This window comes from Amphiura filiformis, chromosome 12, assembly GCF_039555335.1.
Source record: "Amphiura filiformis chromosome 12, Afil_fr2py, whole genome shotgun sequence".
NCBI lineage: Eukaryota > Metazoa > Echinodermata > Ophiuroidea > Amphilepidida > Amphiuridae > Amphiura > Amphiura filiformis.
In genome coordinates, this window is record NC_092639.1 from 47,514,274 (window position 1) to 47,537,306 (window position 23,033).

The 23,033-nt window shown below is 36.6% G+C and overlaps 1 protein-coding gene across 1 annotated transcript; it reads right to left on the minus strand.

Annotated features, from left to right (window-relative positions):
• Nucleotides 1-361: 361 nt before the first annotated feature.
• Nucleotides 362-22,554, minus strand: LOC140166308 (exostosin-2-like). Its single transcript, XM_072189727.1, has 10 exons — nt 22,424-22,554; nt 17,451-18,036; nt 16,284-16,490; nt 15,556-15,736; nt 14,693-14,832; nt 14,033-14,258; nt 13,632-13,815; nt 12,363-12,529; nt 6,969-7,112; nt 362-5,018 (listed from the first exon to the last, which is right to left on the minus strand). The coding sequence occupies exons 2-10, from the start codon at nt 17,978-17,980 to the stop codon at nt 4,668-4,670; spliced, it is 2,130 nt and encodes a 709-aa protein (XP_072045828.1). The 5' UTR covers nt 17,981-18,036; nt 22,424-22,554; the 3' UTR covers nt 362-4,667.
• Nucleotides 22,555-23,033: the final 479 nt, after the last annotated feature.

Below are 23,033 nucleotides of genomic sequence, written 5' to 3' on the forward strand. Positions count from 1 at the left end.
CTATGTGGGAAATGAAATATGAGAAAGGTTCTTAACACAAGTCTCCACATACATAAATGACAGCCAGTGAAAAACTGTTTTACGAGTTATTTGTCATCATATGCACGGAATCAATCAAGGTCTCTTCCATGATCAATGCAACTTGCATTATTTGTTTTTATCTCAACATTCCCACTTGTAAAGCTTTTAATGTTGTTCTCAGAATTAAAAGAAACCAATATTTGTAAAAACAATAGCAAATTATGGACAAATAGAATGAAAAACTATTGTATTGAAAAACTGAAATTGAAAACTGTATTAATGTTTGAAATTATCCTGTTATAAAGGAGAGAGTCGTAATAAGACAAGTAATAACAAAAACTTATAGTTAACTTTTGTTATTTTATTACTATATTAGTATAAAATTGTACAATAATTACTGTACATAATTTTATAATATTAAAAATAATTTTCGTGATTTGTTACTGCATAAATGATTGACTTGGCTTCCATTTGTAACTTGCTGTCTCATCTCCTAAGGTTGGGCTTTTTAAAACTATTTGCCCAAATCAAAGAGATTACATGTAGATGCAAAGAGAACTGTCCCACAATTGCCCCACATGTGACATTATGGCACCATTTTGGTTTGTCACACATGGAGACTAAAAGCCCTACATTTATTATTCTATTACCTCTACGACCCATTATTCAAAATCGCGCACTGTGATTTGTTGAACGTGTCATGTGAAAGACCATTAATTAGCATTAAAGTGGCCAGGGCAACAAACTTTATGTTCTTCTCACATCACAGCACACAGCAATGCGCGATGCAGTATATTAGCATCGTTACCCATTCTACGCAAAGCTTTAAGCTTGGTTACGCGTTTTGCAATACTCGCTATCACTTACGCTTTGGCTACGCCTAGGCGCTCCACCTTGAGGTAAACAACTTGAAATATTTGGGCAAAAAATTTGATATTTTCTCTTTAAATCGCACTATTTTGTGGTAATAGAATAGAAATAAAGGGTGCAGCATTATCCTTTACACACAAATAATGTGTCATCGGCAGTAAAAACGTTTAAATAATGGGTTCGGCTGCGCCTCACCCATTATTTACTATTTACGTTTTTACTGCCGAGGACACATTATTTGCAGGTAAAGGATAATGCATTACCCTTTATTTCTTAAGTAAAAGTCTGATATTGAATGATAAAGATACTTTAAGTTGCAAAGGTTTGCCTGCACAGCACTTGGCGTGCGCCAGTGGCACAATGCTCTACTTGGACAATGCAAAGAACTTCCAAACAAATCATTTTTGACCTAATTACATGTAGCACCACTCCCCTAACAAGCAGCCCATGGAATTTTCCAAGTAACAACTTTCCAAGGACCCTCCTTTCCAATGGCCCTCTTTTCAATGCACCAAACCAAACTTTGACCAAAATTCCCAGCAAAACCTGGTTACAGATTTATAATGATTGGGACTTCAGATAACTTGTATTTTTTACTCCCATTTCACTGTTTAGATAACACAATCTGAATAGGATGCCAATTAGGTTAACCAGGTACAAATAGGTGATGCGATCAAGCAAAATTAGTCGGAACTCGGAAATATTGATTTTGAGATATAGCCAAACAAAGGAATATTTCCTTTTGTTTCCTCTTGTTTTGGAACCTCTTTAATTGCTCATATCTTTGGAAATGGTTGTTCAAATTCAATGGGATTTACTGCAAAATGCCACTTTGCAAATGCATTTTACTATCCTATAAGAAACTGAAAATTTAATATTTCTGAGTTCCGACTGGTTTTGCTTGATCGCATCACATGTCTAGTTATTTCAAATAAATAGGACTACATTATACACATAATACAGTTGAGCATTACCAACAACTACTGTAAATTCCAATTGAATAAACACAGCTGCACAACAGCGTGACTATCGTCCGCGTACACTGTGTGATGAACGCTTACATGTGTGTGACGCGGAAGTATATCCAACCATGCCAACTCACTTGTGATTGGTTAGTATTTTGATTATTGTCTCCAAGGTCGTGCATTCATGTTGTAGTTTGAAAATGCGATATACGGTTGGGTTGAATACAGCTGTTGAAAGCCGAGTTCATTCAATTGAAATTCCAAGTATAGTTTAGAACCTTAAACAGTAAGTTCTAAATTAGGGTTAAATTCTACAATCATAAGTTGGGAATGTTTGAAACCAACAAACCCATAGGAGATACTGTTAGTTGCCACAAGTTCCACAGAAAAACACATAAATTATCCATTTCCTAGGAATATTTTTTTTCCTGACTAAACAAACTTATCAGTTTTCCCTAAGCTTTGTTTCTAATTTCCCAGGACATCACACCCACTAACAAATTGCAATATTTAAGGTGGTACTACACCCCTTGATAAATTTGTGACTATTTTTGCATTTTTCTCAAAAAAAATAATAACACACTGGTAACAAAAATATGTGTATATTATGGGCAAGGAATCCAATTACTACACTAAAATGTACCTCATTTCTTAACATATATAATGAACCACTTGTCTCAATCACTTAAATTTCAGTGAAGTAATTGGATTCGTTGCCCCTATAATATACATAACTTTGTTACCAGTGTGCAGTTATTTTGCGAGAAAATGCACAACATTTATCAGGGGGTGTAGTACCACCTTAACTATTCCATTTTGTCCACAAAAAGAGGGAATCAAAAATCCCATGAGTTGTATTATTTCACAAACACTTTTCTGGACAGATCTGATTAATGTGGAATTCATGAAGCTCATTCTTTTAGGGAAATTAATATTTCTTTCCAGCCCCGTTTTCTAGATCCAGATCATAAATAGATCACAGAGGTTTGAACCAGGGACCTCATTCATCATTATACCATACTCTCCTATTAAATAATATCACCAATAACATGCATACCTTTGACGCTGATCAGTTAATACACAAATTCTTGTGTTATATAATCATTACATATTTACACTTGATCGAGCAAGACAACATGACATTCTACATGAACAGTTGAAGTAGTTGCTCAATGTGAACATTTGTGTAAAGTTTGATTTTCACTGTCCATTCACACACAACACAAATTCACAAGTGTATGAAATATGAATCTTGTCACAACATACAAGCAAGAATTGCCCTTTTATGGACACTGTTTTCAAATTAATATCTTGATAGATGAAGCACCAGTGAATACAAATGTCTAAATTTTACAAGATATGTCCTGTACAGAGGACATACCATTACAATACTCTTTATAAAAATACAAAATTGGTATAATGAGGATAGTGTTATTAACAATTGTTTAATTTTCTTGCTATTCAATGAATATACAACATTGTTGCTTGCAAATTTTCTTGCTAACTGTTCAGTGGCGGCGCCAGGAATTTTTTCGGGGAGGGGGCAAAGTGAATTTCAGGGGGCAAAATCAACAAATTTGGCACAAAATTGCCACAAAAAGTGGAAATTTTCGTAATTTTGGGTTTTTACTGGGGGGGGGCAATAGGGAGCAAGAGTTCTGACTGGGGGCATTTGCCTTGTGGCACTGCTACTGCAACTGTTGCTTTCAGAGAACATGTTGAATTGTATAATCTGTGCAGGGCCATATCAAGATGATGCCGTTATCCCCAGGGCAGAAACACACAAATCCCATAACAATGTAGTTCTTCACACTGACAAGGGATAGGTCTCAGATTTGTTTTCATTTTCCTGTGTTTGTTTGAATGTTAGTTTATTGTTTCCACAAAAATCCTGAAATATCTTGCAAGTTTTCCAAAGACAACAGCATTGTTTTAATATGGTCCTACACGTTTTCTGACATTTTCAACCATTTTTTTCTCAATCAAAATATATGCTAATTACTAATAATTTGCATAATCTATTCATCTTATAAATATATTTACATATATATATATATATTGCTGACATTGTTATAGGCTATACCATTTCTGCCAAGAATTGTTTATTTCAACACATACATACCCTGTTCATCCTTTTCAACACAACTGAGTTATGTCAAAGCAGGGGTAGCGCTAGAACTAAACACTCTAGTGTCTGCAGGGACCCCTAACTTGCAGAAAATTTAAAAGTAGGGGGTCCGGAGTAGAGTTTGGCGAGTCCGAGTTGCACAAATGCAGCATAAATAGTATATCTGCAATAGCGCAAATTTAAAAACAGGGGGTCCGAACTCTATTTTGGTGGGTCCGGGACCCCAAAAAGCAACCTAGCGCTACCCCTGTGTCAAAGTCTCAATGACATGACTAACTAAGAAGTAATTGCTCTCTCACTTACAGCTGGCAACCCCTCTCTCAAGCGTAAGAACAGCAAACATGCTACGCTGGAGCATAAGGCCTAAAAAAATTGTTTGATTGGCGTAACATTAGGGTAGGTCGTTCAGCATTTTTTTTTTTTAAATTTTTTTATACACACATTTTAAGCTGTAAATTGCGTATGATAAAGGCCTTGCAAACTTTTTTGTTTGTTTTTTATTATTTTTAAAAGTTGAGGGTCGGGCCTATTTTTAGGGTCGGACGGGTTACGCCAATCAAACATTTTTTTGGCCTAACTACCTGTACTTACAGCTATTATCCTGGACAAATGCAAGAATGGGCATCAACCACAACTACAAAAATACAATGTACTAATGATGTATAAAATTTCCCAGTCTACTGCTATAAGCTTCCAATGCTGGGAAACCTCTTCAAATCATCCGGAAAGTTGTCCTTATATAGCACCGGATCCGCCCGGAAAGGCACGGTCTTCAATGGCATCATCCCGTACACTTTCTCAAACACGCCTATGCACTCGGATCGTTCCTCCATGTACTTGAGATCGGCTGAGATCATCTCCGTATTGGTGCATTGAGGACACTTGAACTTCTTCCGTGGTGTAACCTTGATTGGTGGCTTGCCGGTATAGTTGGCAACCAAGAAATTGATTGCAATGTCTTCACAGTTCATGTGTTCATCCACCCAAGTTTTGATTTCTTTATCCATCTTATGTGTGTATAGATAGCTGAAATACTGCAGTAACAAAAAGGGGGGAAATTGTTAGATTTTATAAGTATATTGTTTAGTTTGGTTATTTTTCTCTTTATTCTTATCACTATTTCATAATTGGAATTTCCAACTCTACATTTGAGTCACTTTGGTGGACTTTAGAGGATGTTATGTGGTTGGGGAGATTTTTTTTAAAATCCAGTTTAAATGTATTCAAATTATGATTGAAAAAAATCCTTTTTGATAAAAACTCAGTACTATCTTCTAGAGTTGGGCGACTATAGTCGTTAGTCGCGACTATTACTGATAGTCGCGACTACGACTATTGAAAACCAAAAGTCGACTAATGCAAGTATATTTTTGTGTTAAAAAATTGCCAGTTATTCGCACCAAAACCAACCAAATACTAACATATAAACTGCGAAAAATGTGAAAAAATGTTAGTCATTGTCTTACCAATAGTAACACTAACCAACAAGTAATCATAAAGTCCATAAATCATCATTAAATTGGTGTTATTGACTTGTTGTCGAACTACTTTCCCACAAGATAAAAGCCGTCAAAAAACTCAAATTACTTAGAACTGTCGAACATCTCATTATGATTATAATTGAAAACCAAAAGTCAACTAATGCAAGTATATTTTTGTGTTAAAAAATTGCCAGTTATTCGCACCAAAACCAACCAAATACTAACATATAAACTGCGAAAAATGTGAAAAAATGTTAGTCATTGTCTTACCAATAGTAACACTAACCAACAAGTAATCATAAAGTCCATAAATCATCATTAAATTGGTGTTATTGACTTGTTGTCGAACTACTTTCCCACAAGATAAAAGCCGTCAAAAACTTCAAATTACTTAGAACTGTCGAACATCTCATTATGATTATAATTTATGCAGCGATAACAGGTGTAGCAGCATCATAGCGTGCATGTACAGACCCAGGTTGGGTGTTTGTACCAACTACTGAAGGTATGAGATTATTTTAACTTTGGAAAGAAACAGCGAGAACTTCCGAGAAGTGTTTTCCAAAAGGGAAAATTTAGGAAAATATTATTAGATTAGAAGTACTTTTCACGTAATTTCAAAAAGCTATGCTTATTGTGGTAACAGAATATTTAGAAAGCAACAGGAAAATAAACAAATTGGCTGACAAACAGTCGTAATGTTGCAATGCCACCCCTGTAGCGACAAATGCAGTAATCTAGATGAGGTCAGGTGACGTAGGTCGGAGGTGAAAGTTAATCGTACATGCACGATGCAGCACGTTCATGAGCATACCATGGAAAATATGCACTGCCGTACCGGCATGTTTACATATTTTCATGCACAGCAAAACATGGAAACGAACGAAGATCGCTATTGGAATATTGAAGGTTTGAGAAATTATATGAAGTTTCTTGTGCTGTTGCTGGAAAGTGGCAAGTGGCAAATATTTGCATCGCAAACGTGCGATACAGTGTAGCAATTTGTATCGCAACAGTGCTGGTTTGTGTAGCAAACTGTGATGCGATGCCCGCAATCACGGGTCCTGTAATCAAGCACTATAAATACTAAATTGCCACCAATCTTTCACCCGATTTTTCAGTCCAATTTTAACCACAGATAGTCGCGACTATAGTCGTAGTCGCGACTATTTGCTGCCGACTAGTCGACTAGGAAAAAAGTGATAGTCGCCCAACTCTACTATCTTCGATCAGACCATCAGGGACTCTACTTCAACAACCAATACCAGCCAATCAAAAGGATCGGAAAATGCCAGTCGGTTTGAAATTTTTGTTTTTTAATAGACTCACTACTACTTTATAGGCCTGTAGGCAATGAACATTGTAAAAAAACATTAAAATTATAAACTATAGACTAAAAAATCTTTTTTTTTAAAGGGCCGACCCTGATTTTGGCCAATTTTGGGTCGGTCGGTAGAGGGCAAGGAAACAATTTTTTTTTGCCATATATGAGTCTACACATACCTTGTGGTAAAAAGCAGCCCCAGTTAGCACCATAGATATATCATTGGTCCACTCCGATTCATACTTCCATTTACTCGTTTTGTCATCCCATACATGTAATCTACCGGGATAGCCAACAATGCGATCAGGAAACTCACGCCACACCTGCCAACAAATTCAAAAATGTGATTGGTCTTTAGGTTCTTAATGTAGCATGTAGGCAACACTACAGCATAACTGCAACGAGTATTTAATTTTGCACTAATTTAAGTAAAATTAGCAAGTGCTTTTATTTCATAAGTACATAAGTACTTTCAAGGATTTGAAAGTCCACTCAGTCCCAAGGTCAAATACCATGAAATAAAGAATTCCAAAATTTGAATTTTTTTATGGGAATTTCATCTTTAAAGGCCTATAACTCAAAAACATGCCTGGCGACTTGTTCCGGGTTTTGTTGGAGCTGGTCAATTATGTCAAAAATCAGGTATGAAAAAAAAAATATTACATTAACAAACCCTTAGGTGTAGTTCATAGTTATAAATATCTCAGCATTATGATTTCTTCAAATCTGAAATGGGGGGACCATGTTAAATCAGTCACTTCAAGAACCTCGCGACTTTTGGGATTTATTAGGCGACTGGTCCGCTGTAATGATCCAGATATTTTGGTCAAATTATATACCTCCCTCTGTCGTCCAATTCTTGAATATGGTATCCCAGCCTGGCTTCCACATCAAAGTGGACACTTAAAATCCTTGGAAAAAATACAGGGACGTCTGGCACGTGCCTGTATTCCAGCACCCAGGGGAGAGCTTGAGTATGGTGTACGCCTTGAAAAACTACAATCTACGAAAAAAGTCCTTGGAACGCTTGGTACACTCTGTCGAAATTCCGTGCAGAATTTCATATGATCATGGAAATGACGATATTTTGCCTGGGAACAAGCATGACATCTACAACAATGATTTACCCTTCCCTCTCCCCATCAATCAATGTTGGAACACATTGGGAAACCGCTGAAGACTTTGGTATTTCTCAACATTGCACGGGGGAGAGGGGTGACAGTTTTCCGTTATTTACACGCAAGCGCTTTCAAGACTTTTTTTCGTTGATTGTCTCTACCGAATGCAAAATATTTCATCTAAATTTCGCTTTTTGTGTCATAACTCAAAACGGAATGTCGTATGAGCTTCATATTGCACACGATTTGAGAGTGGATTATATGCTTTGAAATCATAACAAAATTGTTAATAAAGAAATTGGTTTATTTAGGGAGTGGTCACTGAAACCATCCCCTATGCTAAACAACACACATTTCGTAATTATGGCTCTAAACTGCTCTAAAATGTCATTTTTGTCCCATAACTTAAAAACAAAATGTTGTATGAGCGTCATATTGCACACGATTTGGGAGTATATAATATCCCTTTGAATCACAATAAAATTGTTGATAAAGATGTTGGATTATTTAGGAATGGTCACTGAAAACACCTCCTATGCTAAATTACACACATTTCGTAATTATTACTAAAATCTCGTGTTTGTCTCATAATTCAAAAACACTACAAATATAGTTTTTAAAAATATTACAATGTTTTGCAGCATGTTTTCCAAAATGTTTTTAAATTTTATTAAAACGTTCTGTACCCTTTATAATATAATCCAACATGTAAATGTTTTCTGTAAAACTTGCGTTTGCTGAGTATAGGCTTATCCGAACGAATCAGAAAGATTGTGATGTAACAATTTGAAACAACTCATTTCTGAATATTATTTATAATAAGATACGCTTTTATGCGGTGAGAAAAAAAAAAAAAAAAAGAAAACAACAATTGAATACACTTAAAGAAAAAAATCGACCACCACAGGGACTCGAACCATTCGCATCAATGAATAGTCAAAAGATTACCAGTCGAAGGACTAAGCCGCTATGCCCACGCTGCCATTTCGCAATCAAGTAATCAGTTTTGGTCTTTTATAGTAGTCAGGTATCGGGAAAGTGTAAAGCTGCATAGTGCAAATGGCAAAGTGGATCAGTTTACCATAATGACAAAATGGTCCAAAATCCACATTTTATGGTTTTTAGGCCGATCTCATGGAGCCTGACGTTCGCTTACTTTGGCTACACCAATTGAGAATGTTTGAATACAAAAGGAATGACAAATTGATCGTGATTTATGACATTTGTTAACAGTTTGCCATTTTGAATTGAAATAAATATCTATACGTATATATTAATATCAATGCAGGGCAAACTGCTCAGTATGCACGCTATTCAATGCAGCAGTTTACCATTACAGATTACCATTATGGGTTTACACTTTACACCCTTTGACTATTCGTGTTTTAATTGCGTGAATCATCGCTAAATTATGCATTCATTATTTTCAATGCTTCTTTTTTTTTCTTTCTTTGTATTAAAATAAATAAATAAATAAATAAATAAATAAATAAATAAATAAAAAAATAAATAAAAAAATAAAAAAATAAATAAATAAATAAATAAATAAATAAATAAATAAATAAATAAAGAAAGAAAGAAAGAAAGAAAGAAAGAAAGAAAGAAAGAAAGAAAGAAAGAAATAAATAAATAAATAAATAAATATATAAATAAATAAATAAATAAATAAATAAATAAATAAATAAATAAATAAAGAAAGAAAGAAAGAAAGAAAGAAAAAAAGGAAAGAAAGAAAAAAGAAAGAAAGAAGGAAAGAAATGAATGAATGAATGAATGAATGAATGAATGAATGAATGAACGAAAGTCATTTGACATAAATAAAAACATGAACGTGGAAAAAGGTTGAAGTGACCGCTTATTCAAATTGCAAGCAGCTTAATCACGAAGCTCACGTGGCCGAGTGGTTAAGGCATAGGTCTTGTAAACATGAGGTCCTGGGTTCGATTCCCAGGCGGTATTACTTTTTCTGTTTCATTTATTATTTGCGACGGTGAACCCGGTGAAAATATTTGTTTATTATAAATACATGAAGTATACATTTTTGATTTATTTTTTTCTGTCTTTCTTTCTTCTTTTCTTTCTCTATGTTTGATTAATTAATTAAATTCTTTCTTTCTTTCTTTCCCAAAAGCCCCCAAATGAAATACTTTCCGATTTAAATGTGATCTTATAATAGTCCTACAAACTCCCTCCGCCCTACCTCACATACATCCCACGCCCAACACCTCGCACGCACACACCCCCACATTATACACACACCCCATACACAAAAATGTGAAGCACAAATCTGCTGAAGATAGTTGTTACATCATGTCAAAAACAAGTTAATGCTATCTACTGAAGATAGTCGTAGTTTATTATTGACTTCCTTACAATCTTAACGCATATGCGGTTTTAATATTTAATTAAAACTCATTTTTCTGTTTTGTAACGCTCGCTCACCTATCTGACAAGTGCTATGAAGGTGAACTTTAAATATTAATTTCAAAAATAAATTAAACAACTCGGAATCATGCACCTTAGAGCCGCGATATGATTTCTCGGTTTTGAGATATAGCATAAAAATTTCATTAAATGCGTGTATGTTAGGGTATGGGGTGTTTCAGTGTCCACTCCCTGAACCAACCAATTTCTTTATCAACAATTGTATTATGATTCCTAAGTACATGGTCTACCTCCAAATCCTGTGAAATATGAAGATCATACAACATTCTGTTTTTGAGTTATGGGACAAAAACGACATTTTAGAGCAGTTTAGAGCTATGATTGCGAAATGTGTGTATTTTAGCATAGGGGGTGATTCCAGTGACCACTTCCTTAAGAAACCAATTTCTTTATCAACAATTTTGTTATGATTCCAAAGCATATAATCCACTCTCAAATCGTGTGCAATGCGAAGCTCATACGACATTCCATTTTTGAGTTATGAGACAAAAGCGAAATTTAGATGGAAGATTTTGCATTCGGGAGAGACAATCTACGAAAAAAGTCCGTGGAACGCTTGGTACACTCTGTCGAAATTCGTGCAGAATTTCATATGATCATGGAAATGACGATATTTTGCCTGGGAACAAGCATGACATCTACAACAATGATTTACCCTTCCCTCTCCCCATCAATCAATGTTGGAACACATTGGGAAACCGCTGAAGACTTTGGTATTTCTCAACATTGCACGGGGGAGAGAGGGTGACAGCTTTCCGTTATTTACACGCAAGCGTTTCAAGACTTTTTTCGTTGATTGTAGGTCTGATGTCTGTGTGCAATAGATACAATTATCTTGCTATTTCCTTTATTGCCAAGTGTTTTTACTGCAAGCATGATATTGATCCTTTGGAGTATATTTCCATCAATACTCGTCATAGTAATTCTCTTAAGTTCTCCCATTCTTATGCTAGAACCGATAGTTTTAAATACACTGTCTTCAATCGCTTTCCAGTTTATTTTGATCAACTTCCTCCATCTCTCAAAGACCAATTCTTGTTTAGTATATTTAATTTCCTGGACAATCTCAAAAACATTTCAAAACAATTAGCTGGAATTCAAAATAGTTTTTAGTTGGGCTTAGGCTTATTTTTTATCTAAAGGTTGTGCTTACATTGTATTATCACGCCTCATGTTGGAGAATGTAGGTAGATTCATCCTTTGCCCTGTTCCCCTGTGCTGATTGTGATTGTGCTGGGAATCAATTAGGTTTAGCCACTTTGAAAGTGACTTTGTCACTATCTGGCTATCCCTGCCAGGGGTTCTCATGTCCTTTGTTTAAACTGTTCCTGGTTAAGGCATGCCATCTCTCTATTTTCTCCAACATGGGTCAATTCAATTTCAATTTCTTTCTTTATGACCTTCCATGGTTTACATTTTTATATCTTTGCATGTGTAATTTATATATTTATGTGTAATTTTGATATTGTGCAATATTTTATATGTATATGTGTCTTTTTGCTGGCAAATAAAATGATATGATATGATATGATATGAAATGTACATTATGGCTTTAATTTTAAATCGCATTCATTATATGAAATGTGTTACAACATATGCTGTAATTACTTCAGAAGATCTCTGATTTTCAAGATAAATGCCATTATCAGCAACTTGGTGGTTTACATAGAGTATATCACTTGCCAAGAACTACAGATTTTGAGGTTAGTACAGGCTGTATCAAAATGATTGGTACCCGTCCATTTTTGTCGTTTATTGACAAGCCTGCTTCTTCAATATACAACGTTGGATCCTCTTGAAACACCCATGATTTGTAGTTTGATGACCTTCCATAACATTCATCTATAAATATGGTAGCTCCTATGTTTCATTTTGATGTGGTAGTCCTGTCCGTAATTACTGGAAACTAGTGGGTACCCATCATTTTGATACAGCCTGTATACAATGCAAGTTCAACACCCTTTTGTCAAAAATGTTAAACAGACCAACTGGCATATATTTTAAACTGACCTCGTAGCCAAATTCCAGTTCATCTGGCGTCAACATCATGATGTCATCATCGATTGCTAGGATGGCCTCAGTCTCAATCTCATCGTACGGATAGAATCGGTTGCTAAGCTTGTTTGCCTTGGTCTGAACCACTTTCAACGGCTTATTAATCTTCGGCCACTTTTCAACTGATGGAAGATAAAGTAGGGAAAGGATATGACAACAAATTATTATGTAAATTCTGATATCCATGTTATTCAGTGATTGAAATGAAGCACACTATTGGGCTGTTTCAGTTGAAATCCACATACCCTATGGAAGTCATGACCTTTATCTCCCACACAGGGGGTGTAGATTTCAAAAGGAAATCACCCATTCAGGTAACCCTATTTGAAATACACACTCCCTGTGTGGAAGATGAAGGCAGGGGTGGATTTAGAGGGGGGTGCACCCGGCGCGCGCCCCCTCTATTTTTTGCAGATCGGCGCCTGACTCTGTGTATTTTTGCAGGGCGGCGTCTGACTTTCTGTGGGCGCCGAGCCTCGGCGGCGGTGGCTCGGCGCCCCCTCTATTGAAAATTCCTGGATCCGCCCCTGGAAGGTAATGTCATCCATAAGGTGTACACGTATGGATTTCAAATGCAATAACCCATTGGGCCAAATGCACTTGAAAATAATTGTGGGCCTGCTTCGATTATTTTCGGGTCTGCACAGCCAGCAATACTTTGTAAAGTCAGCAAGACTGAGCAAGTTGAGTTATTCATACACTTGCATCTGTCACTTGCAGTAAGTTGAAGCCTTCATTAATGCCAGTTGTTGATCGGAGTCTTTAAAATGTTATAAATTTAAAGTCAGGTACTGGAAAAGAGAATGAAGCCCCATAAAATTTCAATTGTTTTCAAAAGTATAGCTCCAAAAGCGTATGTAACACAGGTTTCTACCCTGTATTATGAAAACAAGCACTGTTATTCAATTACACATTTTATATTATATAAAATAGGCCAAAAAATGTTTTTTTTTGGTTATGTCGATGTTTGAACTTACATGTATGCTCAAATTAATGTGCACCAGTTATGTAATATGCACATGGTAATTATTAGATGTTGCATTATTTTTAATCAATTTAAATGAGCGCAACTTTACAATCTGATGCCACTTCCGTCATACACCTGCTGATGATTTTGATAACGATACAAACTCACAGAATAATGCACGGCTTGTGGGAGGCATACCGTATTGCACAACCTAGCCTCAATTTATGGTGTAGGTAATAAACTATACATATGCATACCTGCTGGTGGTTGTTTGTCCTGGTTATTCCATACCACCAGTATCTTGGTCAAGCTAGGCGTCAATGCTATCTGTGTGATGAGTGTGAATAGACTTTGCTCACGGTTGTATGTCAGCACCACAGCAGTAAAACCCTGAGCTTTTGGCGGGATCACTGGAGCAAAGAGTGGACTTGTTACACCAACCTAACATCACAAGAGAAAGGAACATATGAATGAGATATGGGAGGGCACCTAAAATGTTAATAGTCATTCAAATTAAAATTAATTGATCATCATTAACATCATCAACATTTAGTTTTATTTAAATTCAGTTCTATCCAAGAAGCCAGATTTCAAAACCAAGAAGTCAGTTTTCAAAACCAGAAGGGACAAAACAAGAGTTACACAAAATAAAGCTTACCCTTGGAGTTGGTTCGTTCCAATATTCATAACTCTTTCCGTTATACGGAAACACTCTATCATTCAAAACCTGCAAGGTGGTGAGAGTGATATCCCTCATGGATTTGAAATACTTCTGCCAGTAGAAGCGCCCCTGTCGTAGCATACTCTGGATGCGTTGTGGGGAGATTTGACTCAGAATAGACGGTAACTCCATTAGTCTTTCCTCTTCAACAATCAAGGCAGCCCTGTACAAGAATGCAGTCAACACACAAATGTTAGTGATACAAAATGCACATTTAAAACCCGAACCCAAAGTGATTTACACAGGAATGATGAGTTGGTCAAAGATGTTGTTGAGTGCACTGACTCTACAACGGCTCCTGTTGCCCATATAACAGTCTGATGTAATGAGTTGCCAGTCTGATGAAACCATTGTGTAGTGGTGAAACGTCACTTAAAACATGAGTAAAAGATCTTCATTTTTCACAGGAATTGTTCAAAATGAACAAAAATTCATTGAATCACTTAAACTGTAATGCAAAACTGTTAAAAATTTTAATTTAATTTGATAAGACATAAACATTTTGAGACTTGAACGCAAGAGGGCGGTGCATTGTTACAATTACCCTGCATTTATGACATTCTTGCGTTCTACTGATTTATCTCATTACAAACCAACCTTTGCCAATCCAGCACTTCTGCAAATGGCATGACATAGCTGTCACTGATAACAACAGGTATACAGTTAGCTTGAAGAGCATCACTCAGCGCCGCCTGACCAAGACGAGACCGCCGCAGCACGATGCAGAATGTGGCTTCCTATAATTGGATCAAGACAGAGATAAACAAATATACCATCAGTAGCTATAGTGTTCCCCTTACATGCAAATTGCTTTGTACCAGCTCAAAGAAGGTTAAAAAAGAATGGAGGCAGCATAAAGCCCCATAAGTGAAGCCATGTTGGATGGTTGTCTCAAGTCTTGTCTTGGATTTCAGACTTGCTTTTGAAGGACTTGGACTCACGACTCTTGACTACTAACAGAAATGTTCAGATTCAGAAAGTATTGTGTGGTAATATGACACAGCCTGTTTGGCGGGAAACTACTATTTGAACTTCTTTGAATTTCTATGTGCACAATAAGATCCATAGGAAGTTTGGAAAAAGATCCATAAGACCTTCCTGCAACTAACTTACTTCTAGTAACCTTACGATACCCAAGTCTTCTATCACGGTATGCAGGGTTGTCACCAGGACCAAAAAAGTACTGGTTAAATATTGAAGGCGAAGCGTAGAAAGCGAAGCTCTCGCTACCCGACTATCTTTTTAGTAAACGCTTAGGGATTGGGGAATAGGCTTTGAGGGTACCACCCCACTAAAAAAAAAAAAAATCTTGCTCTTTTTATGATGAAATATCATCATCCACTTCCGGAAATGTAAAAAAAAAAATTTTGTGAGTGCCGGACGGCCCCGACCGGCGTAGTGACAACCCTGACGGTATGCTTCTATCTTTAAAAGCCGATCTTAATGTGAACATATCTTACCTGCAAAACATGTGGATACTTGTACTGCTTATTGCCATGACATAATTTAGTTATAGACTCCTCTTGACATTTGTCTAGTACTAAAAATTTGTCGTCCACTGCTGCGATGGAGTCTAGATCCGCTCTGTAGTCTGAATGGATGCCCATCTGAGCTGATATGGCTAAGTATTTCCTTGGTGTACTTTGAAGTAAAAGTTGATATGGGAAAAAATAGTTATCTGGTATACTCTTGAGTTGTATATTTAAGTTTTGTACCTTTCTGACTCTTTATACTAGTTTAACTCATGCATATCTTACACCAAGGATACGCTGCACTTTTTGCCATATTAGGATAGAAATGGACAAAATGAACGAAACAAATGATTCATCTTAGATAGTCCATGAGATGGCAACTCATTTTTTTCACCTAACAAAATAGGGAACAGATCGTTATCCCAAATAACCATTATTCCAAAGGGTCATAATTCAGAAGGTTTATTACTGCGAGGGTCATTATTTTCGAATTTACAACAAGGTTTGTTATTCCAAAGGGTTGATACTCCGAAGGCTCGTTATCCTAAGGGCCATTACTCTAAAATTCAGAGTAATGGCCCTTCGGAATAACAAACCTTGTATTAAATTCATAGTAAAGAACCTTCAAAATAACGAACCTTGTTGTAAATTCGGAGTAATGACCCTTTGAAGCAATGACCCTTCGGAATAACGAAGTGTTACCACAAAATACATACCTGTCAGAAATGGACGGAAGCTGTATTTTAGCAACTTCAGGATTGAATACTGGAATACTGACATCAAACCCAGGCCTATACGTCCAGGTAGAAAAGCCGCCTCCAGCCACTACTGCTTTGCCCTTTGGCACATCTAGTACTGTGTTGAAGTCTGGGATGGTACCGGGAAGCATGTTGAACAACAGGTGATTGGTACCGCCAGACCATCTGAAAAGCACAAGCAAATTTAAGATGTAGGTTACAATCACTTACATATAATGTTCAGGTAGCATAGGTTCAAGTTAGGGAAGATATCGTACCTTTCCCAGAATCCTTTGCAACATGATATATCACCTAATTTCATCAAATGACACTCCCATTACTTTGTATAGGTTCCCTTATGAGCCAATAACCAAGAAATAAACACATTTGCAACATCTGGATGTGCTCTATTTGTTGAGGTAATTTCACCACTATCGACCCATGTTGTAATAGATAGCAAATCAATACAAGAAATTAAAATGGGAGAAATGCATTATGGGAAATATAAGAAATCTTCTCTGGGTTCAAGTGTAATGTTGTAAAGCTCCAGCCTACTGAGCAAGTATTTTTATCTTTACAATTCTTTGTGCAATCTAACATGCTTGAGGCCCAAACACTGTACTTTATATATGCAAATGCGCCAGACTGCCAGTACATGTTTACTGGTATTAGTACCACTTGATAAATTTAGACTATTTTTGCATTTTTTTCTCAAAAATAATAACACACTGGTAACAAAAGTTATGTATATTATAGGGCAAGGAATCTAATTACTTCACTGAAATTTCAGTGACTCAAGACAAGGGGTACGTTATTTATGATAAGAAAAGAGGTACTGCTAGAATGTTCCTCAATCCTCATTTTTAAACATACAGGTATATAATGAACCACTTGCCTTGAATCACTGAAATTTCAGTGAAGTAATTGGATTTGTTACAACAACCCCTACATGTATAATATACATAACTTTTGTTACCAGTGTGTAGTTATTTTTTGAGAAAAATGCAAAATTAGTCACAAAATTTATCAAGGGGTGTACGTACCACCTTAACTGCATAACATATGATTTGCTTGTGTACTGTTTGACCACATTACTGCAAACTTTGACATTTCCTATTAACATAATTTTTTAACCACAGTACTCACCTAGACAGCTGTCCCAAAACTTGTCCCATCTCATGAACCCTCAACGTGTTTTGATTTAACAAGTCCAAGGCTGGCACAAATAAACAGGCTCTCTCTGGATCCGATACATAGTACTGGCTCTCAGATATTGCTGACAACACCTCGTGAAACTCTCTGGACATCTGTCCACTTATCGGAATGCCGTTATCATCGACATATTTCCTCAACGGATAAATATAAACTGTAATTTTATTCACTTCACCACACTTGTACACATTAAGACAACTATGGTGTCTGCATGTGATGTCTCCTTTCTCCGGTACCGGCAAAGTGGACGGTATCTGTACCTCGGTAAGAGAACTCAAGTCTCGTATCATGTAGCCATGTTGGTTTTGTTCCGAATCGATGGAGTGAGGCCAGAACTGGAACAATCCTGTTGTGATCACACCAACCAGGATGATGGTGAAGAGTATGATATAGTATTTTTGGTATTTGAGTTTCATTCTTAGACCACGAGGGTTGCGCATTCCAGCTGCCCCCATTTTGGTCATAACATTCAGGAAGAGAATACTGTTCTTTGTTGATGATTACCTCATTATCAACAATCCTGAAACATAAATCAACAAACTGTGATTAAAGGTGAAATTTTGGTAAATAAATGAAGCAAACGTACGGTTTTAACAGTCAGTCACCCATCTGACCAGAGTCACCCTTTGGCTTACCTTTCACTACACTCTTATGCAGGGGTGACAGTATAGTATACAAATATTGACTGCTATGAGGGGCATGGTTAAAATCATAGGCCCAAGGTGATCTCAAAAACATGACTATGCCCCGAGGCATGTGATGACGCAATCACCCCAAGTGATATGGGCACAAATTCGCTGGCCCGAATTATAATTATAATAGTTATAATTATAACTCAGACAGTGGGATTCACAGGTTTATGTGTTACTTTTTAATATTGCGTGACTATTATGAGTTTTTGGCAGTTTTTGACATTTTAGCCGGTTTAAACCAGGCAAAAACTGGTCTTTGCTGGCAAAAACCGAACCCTGACAGACAGCAAGTTTTTACGTATTTGATTGACAGAACTTTCATTTTAAACGAGGGATGATTCAGCAACGGTAAATTGACACTTCTTCATGTGGACATGCATCAACTTTGCAATTTTGCCATCCTCCCAGTTTCTAGAGACTATTTCACTATTCAGAGCAAATCTGGATTGTTGTGAAAATTACAACTTTTTGGTTGTGGCAATTAATTCTTACTTTCGCAAAACCCACCGTTGTCAAAAACAAGAACTCACTTACAACAAAAACTCATGCTTCTGTAGAAATTTCATTTCACAAAACCCACCGTCATCAAAAACAAAAACTTACGGTACTACATGTATGTCTTGCTCGAGAAGTCTAGGCAAGAATTTGCTCACATTCTAGGCTAGAGACCATTGCATTCAAAATCTAGTCAGATTCGCTGACGCATGATCATGACACCGTGTAAAGCAAAAATGTTGCTAAAATTATACTTCAGCAAAATTTTAGACTGTCCAAAATATTTTGACAAATCTTGCTCAAAAGATGCAGTTGACTCATTGAAATGACTTGCATCTAAATTTCAACATTAACAGAATAAATAATCTCTGGTGCAAAAAATTGCACAGCTGTCCGACTGAAAAATGATAGCAACGCACTCTAGCATCGAATGTGTAACTACCGTATGTAAATTCAAAGCTAGAGTTCTTGAGTAAACTATGTCCAGTAGAAATTTTATTTGAATGAACACAGCAGAAGACAGCATGACGATTGTGGTGAATGCCTGAGTAAGTGTATTTTTAAACACAGAAAGTGAATCCAACCATCATCAATGACAATGCATCATGACAATTGCAATTTCAACTCAGTTCGCGATTGGTCAGTATTTTTCCGTCAAGAAGTCTAGCCACAAATTTGCTCACAAATGAGCTTCACATTAAAGAGGCTAGAGACCGTCGCATTGAAAATCTAATTGGATTCACTGAAGCATGACACCGTGTAAAGCAATGGAAGTTCAGAGCATGCCGAGTCTTGTAACATTTTTGATGATTATTATTCATTGGCTTAAATTAAAATTATAAAAACAGACTCATTAAATATGGTCGGAATTTGTACTTCAGCGCCTGTGTTTCCGCCAATTCCGGTTAAAAGCAAACACTTCAGGCCAGCTAAGATAAATGTTAACCAAGCTAAAATAAATTGTAGCCAAATTGGACAATCTAAAAAATTGTTTTATTATGCGTTTTAAAACTGACGACACTATGATGACTGACCATATTATACTAGCACCCTCTATCTCCTATCCACATTCCACACGGTAACTATTGTGTTGTCATGGATAGTAGATAGATTTCTCGATCAAGCCAAGAAACACTTAATTTACGGTATGGTAGTCTGTACTGCTGTAGCTGTTCCTGTTGTATGTCTGAATTTTCATTGCTTTTTAATACACGGTGTCATGCTTTAGCGATGATTTAAAATGCAATCTAGTATAATTGGTGAGGCTCGTGAGCAAAATTTGTGGCTAGACTTCTCAAACAAATATGATTATCATGTTTAATCATTCCATGATCATGATGATTCGTGATCATATTTAACATTGTTTATTAATTTACATTGTAAATCATTATAATACACTGAAATTTTAGTATTTTCTACACCCATCGTATGTGTGAGTTACGGCTTTTCACAATCCTTAATGGTTTATACCGGCTCCATACATTCGATGTACATGTACACTGCAAGATTCTCATCTGTGTGACGCCGATGTCATCACAATGTCACTCCATCGGAAACTACACCTCGGTTTTCCATATCGCCGGTCCGAAATAGCCGGGTAGCCAGCCTCCTAGGTTTCTACATAACGACTTCGCGGTGCGGTGACTCCGCAGGAGAGTCACACCGGTGTGACTACGCGACTGTGCCTGGGTGCTCAGTACCGGGGTTTTGGGTTGCCGGTTTTGCTTTTATTGCCATATTTTTTATATTCTCTTGATTTATTCAATTAATATTCTTTATTTCTTGCTTTTTTAAGGGATTAGGGAGGGGGAAATTGCAAACTGCACTTTTAAAAATAAGGGAAATGATGAATAAAATAAAGTAAACAAAGTTATTTGAATAACTAAATAAATAAAGAAAAAAAAGAAATAAATTTAAACATGAAGAAACCAATAAACATGCAAAGAATGGAAGAAACAAAGAAACACTTCGAAAGAAAACAACTTGAGGAAAATTGCAATTAAATTTTTAATAAAAAAAGTGTCAATAGGCCTATAACGTTATCATGCAAAATATGAAAAATAGGCCTACATGTAATTTGATTGCAAAACATGCCATCTAACCACTGAAGTAAACAAAGCAATGATATAAGTTTTGTGGGAAAACAAACAAACAAATAAAGAAAATAAAAACGTTTGAAATGAAACAAACAAATAAACCAAGAACAAGAACTGCAAATAAATTATTAAACATGCAGCACGAAAAGAATTAAAATACAGTCCTTCGTTTTTGCGCTGACGCTCCTTGGCGCTCCTGAATTCTGATCTTACTACCCCATTCACGCTGTACTAAGTTACTGTACTAAAGAAGCCAGTTAGCACGCCAGGCACCACTAAGCATGCAAAGTGCATAGCATCGGACTTTAGGTGATCCCCGTTTTCTTTTTTTACCGTGTCAGGCAGCATTAAATTAAATATTCATGAACCCAACACGTCATAAACAAAAAATAAACAAAACAAAGTGTGATTTCATCAACCGGGTCGCCCGCTGGGATATCCCCATCAAACCATCGTTACGGAAAGCATACACAAAGTGCAAGATTTCCTGACGTTGTATTTGCAAATATTGCAGAATTTACTTCAATTCTTAGCAGGTTGGTCAAAATTTTGGGGCTTTTATCATAAGAATTAAGAATGGAAATTTCTAATTTTCATCATCAACTAATGATTAAATTTCGAAGTTTTGTCAGCTGCGTCCACATACAACAAATGCATGGGATATGGACGCAGATCGATCTGCCTTCATGTTCAATTGGGAGCACAAATTGAGCTCCACAAATTGAGCTCCTCGGTTCTACCAGGAGTGTAATTTTAAGTGCTCAAAGTTGCGCTCCTGAACAATTCCAGGAGAGCAATTAATTGAGCTCCAATGATTTATTTAAACGAAGGACTGAAAATATATAAAAGAGAACAATAAATAAACGAATCAAAATTAATCGGAAGTCTCACAGTTGAAATATAAATGATAAAGAATGCAAAACAAAAGCACAATAAAAAACACAAAGACGGCAGTACAGCTAGCCACGGACCCAGTGTACAGCATGCATCAATCAATTAATTATAAAACCAACTCATTCCATTCATGAGCGTATGCAAGCAGTAAACAAGCATGATACGCGATTTTGTCATCATCAACGCAGTATTTTGTAGATATACGCTGGCCCCCAGAGTGTTCAGGTGTTCGAACTCATAACAGGGCTCGGTCAACGACCTTTTGGCAGTGTAGTCACCTTAAAGGTCGCCGACTGGGCACCGAGCAGGCGACGCATGGGGGCACTGGCCCCGGGGCACTGGCTACGGAAGTCACTTCGATGTGACTACAAGATGTGGACCACTGTCGGAATCTACTCAGTGGTGTACATCATGAGTCGCCGGCGCGGCATCGAGCAGGTAACACATCGGAGGCTAGCAGTTGTAGTCACTGCGTGATGACACTGCTGCATAATACCCTACTGCCTTGTTTCCGATGTAGTCACTCTCCTGTAGTGACTCCGTCGGCCACCATAAGGTAGGTTATTCTGGAGTGACGGCGGTAGTGACTTTAGAGGTCCAGTGCGATATAGTCACTATGTCGCCAGGAATTTTGCAGTGTACTGTAATGTAAGTATTTTCATGATTTTAGTAAGCTTAAACAAGTTTTATATATTTCGTTCAAAAATGTTCGGTGTTTTAACCTTCTTACCTATCAACTTGAACCAGAGAACAACCACATCTTGAGGGTTTGTCTGATACACCCAAAAAGGCAGATTATTGCTACGAAGAAGGAAGAATCATTGAATGTTTCGTACACAAAAACTGAAATTTTTTCTTTATTCACAAACTTCCCAGTTTGACGCTTTAGTCGAAAACATTATAATAGCGTTATGAGGACTGGGCAGAATTTACATTTTTACTCCATTTTGATTTAAATAAAGGTAAAGAAATCTAATAAAATTATTTTTTTAGTTAAAGCCGAATTTTTGGGATATGTTTATCACTAAAGAAAGAAAATTGATATTATTATTGCGGCTATTTCTAATATTATTAGCACAAACCATACGCTATTTTTGTTTACCCATTTACCGCTGAACTCGTGCACTTCCTGTACATCAGGGATAGCCTTCAATGTGCAATTTCAGGGATTACCTTCGAATTTTCAGAGAATTAAATCTTGCGATCGATCGATTGCGTACAGCTGCGTACAGCGTGTCCCATAAAAAAGCACAAGTCGAGAAATACCTGGTATCAGAATCACAAAATTAATACGCAACTTTTATATGATTCGGTTGACTGTTTGCAAAGAAATGAGGAAT

Bases quoted from the DNA above. Each gene is read 5' to 3' on its own strand.
- LOC140166308 (XM_072189727.1), bottom strand. From the start codon at position 17,980: ATGACCAAAATGGGGGCAGCTGGAATGCGCAACCCTCGTGGTCTAAGA. The intron at 14,259-14,692 runs GTTGGTTTGTAA...ATTCTTGTACAG, and splicing joins GAAGTGCTGGATTGGCAAAG to GGCTGCCTTGATTGTTGAAG. The intron at 7,113-12,362 runs GTCAGTTTAAAA...ATTTGTTGGCAG, and splicing joins AACTGGAATTTGGCTACGAG to GTGTGGCGTGAGTTTCCTGA.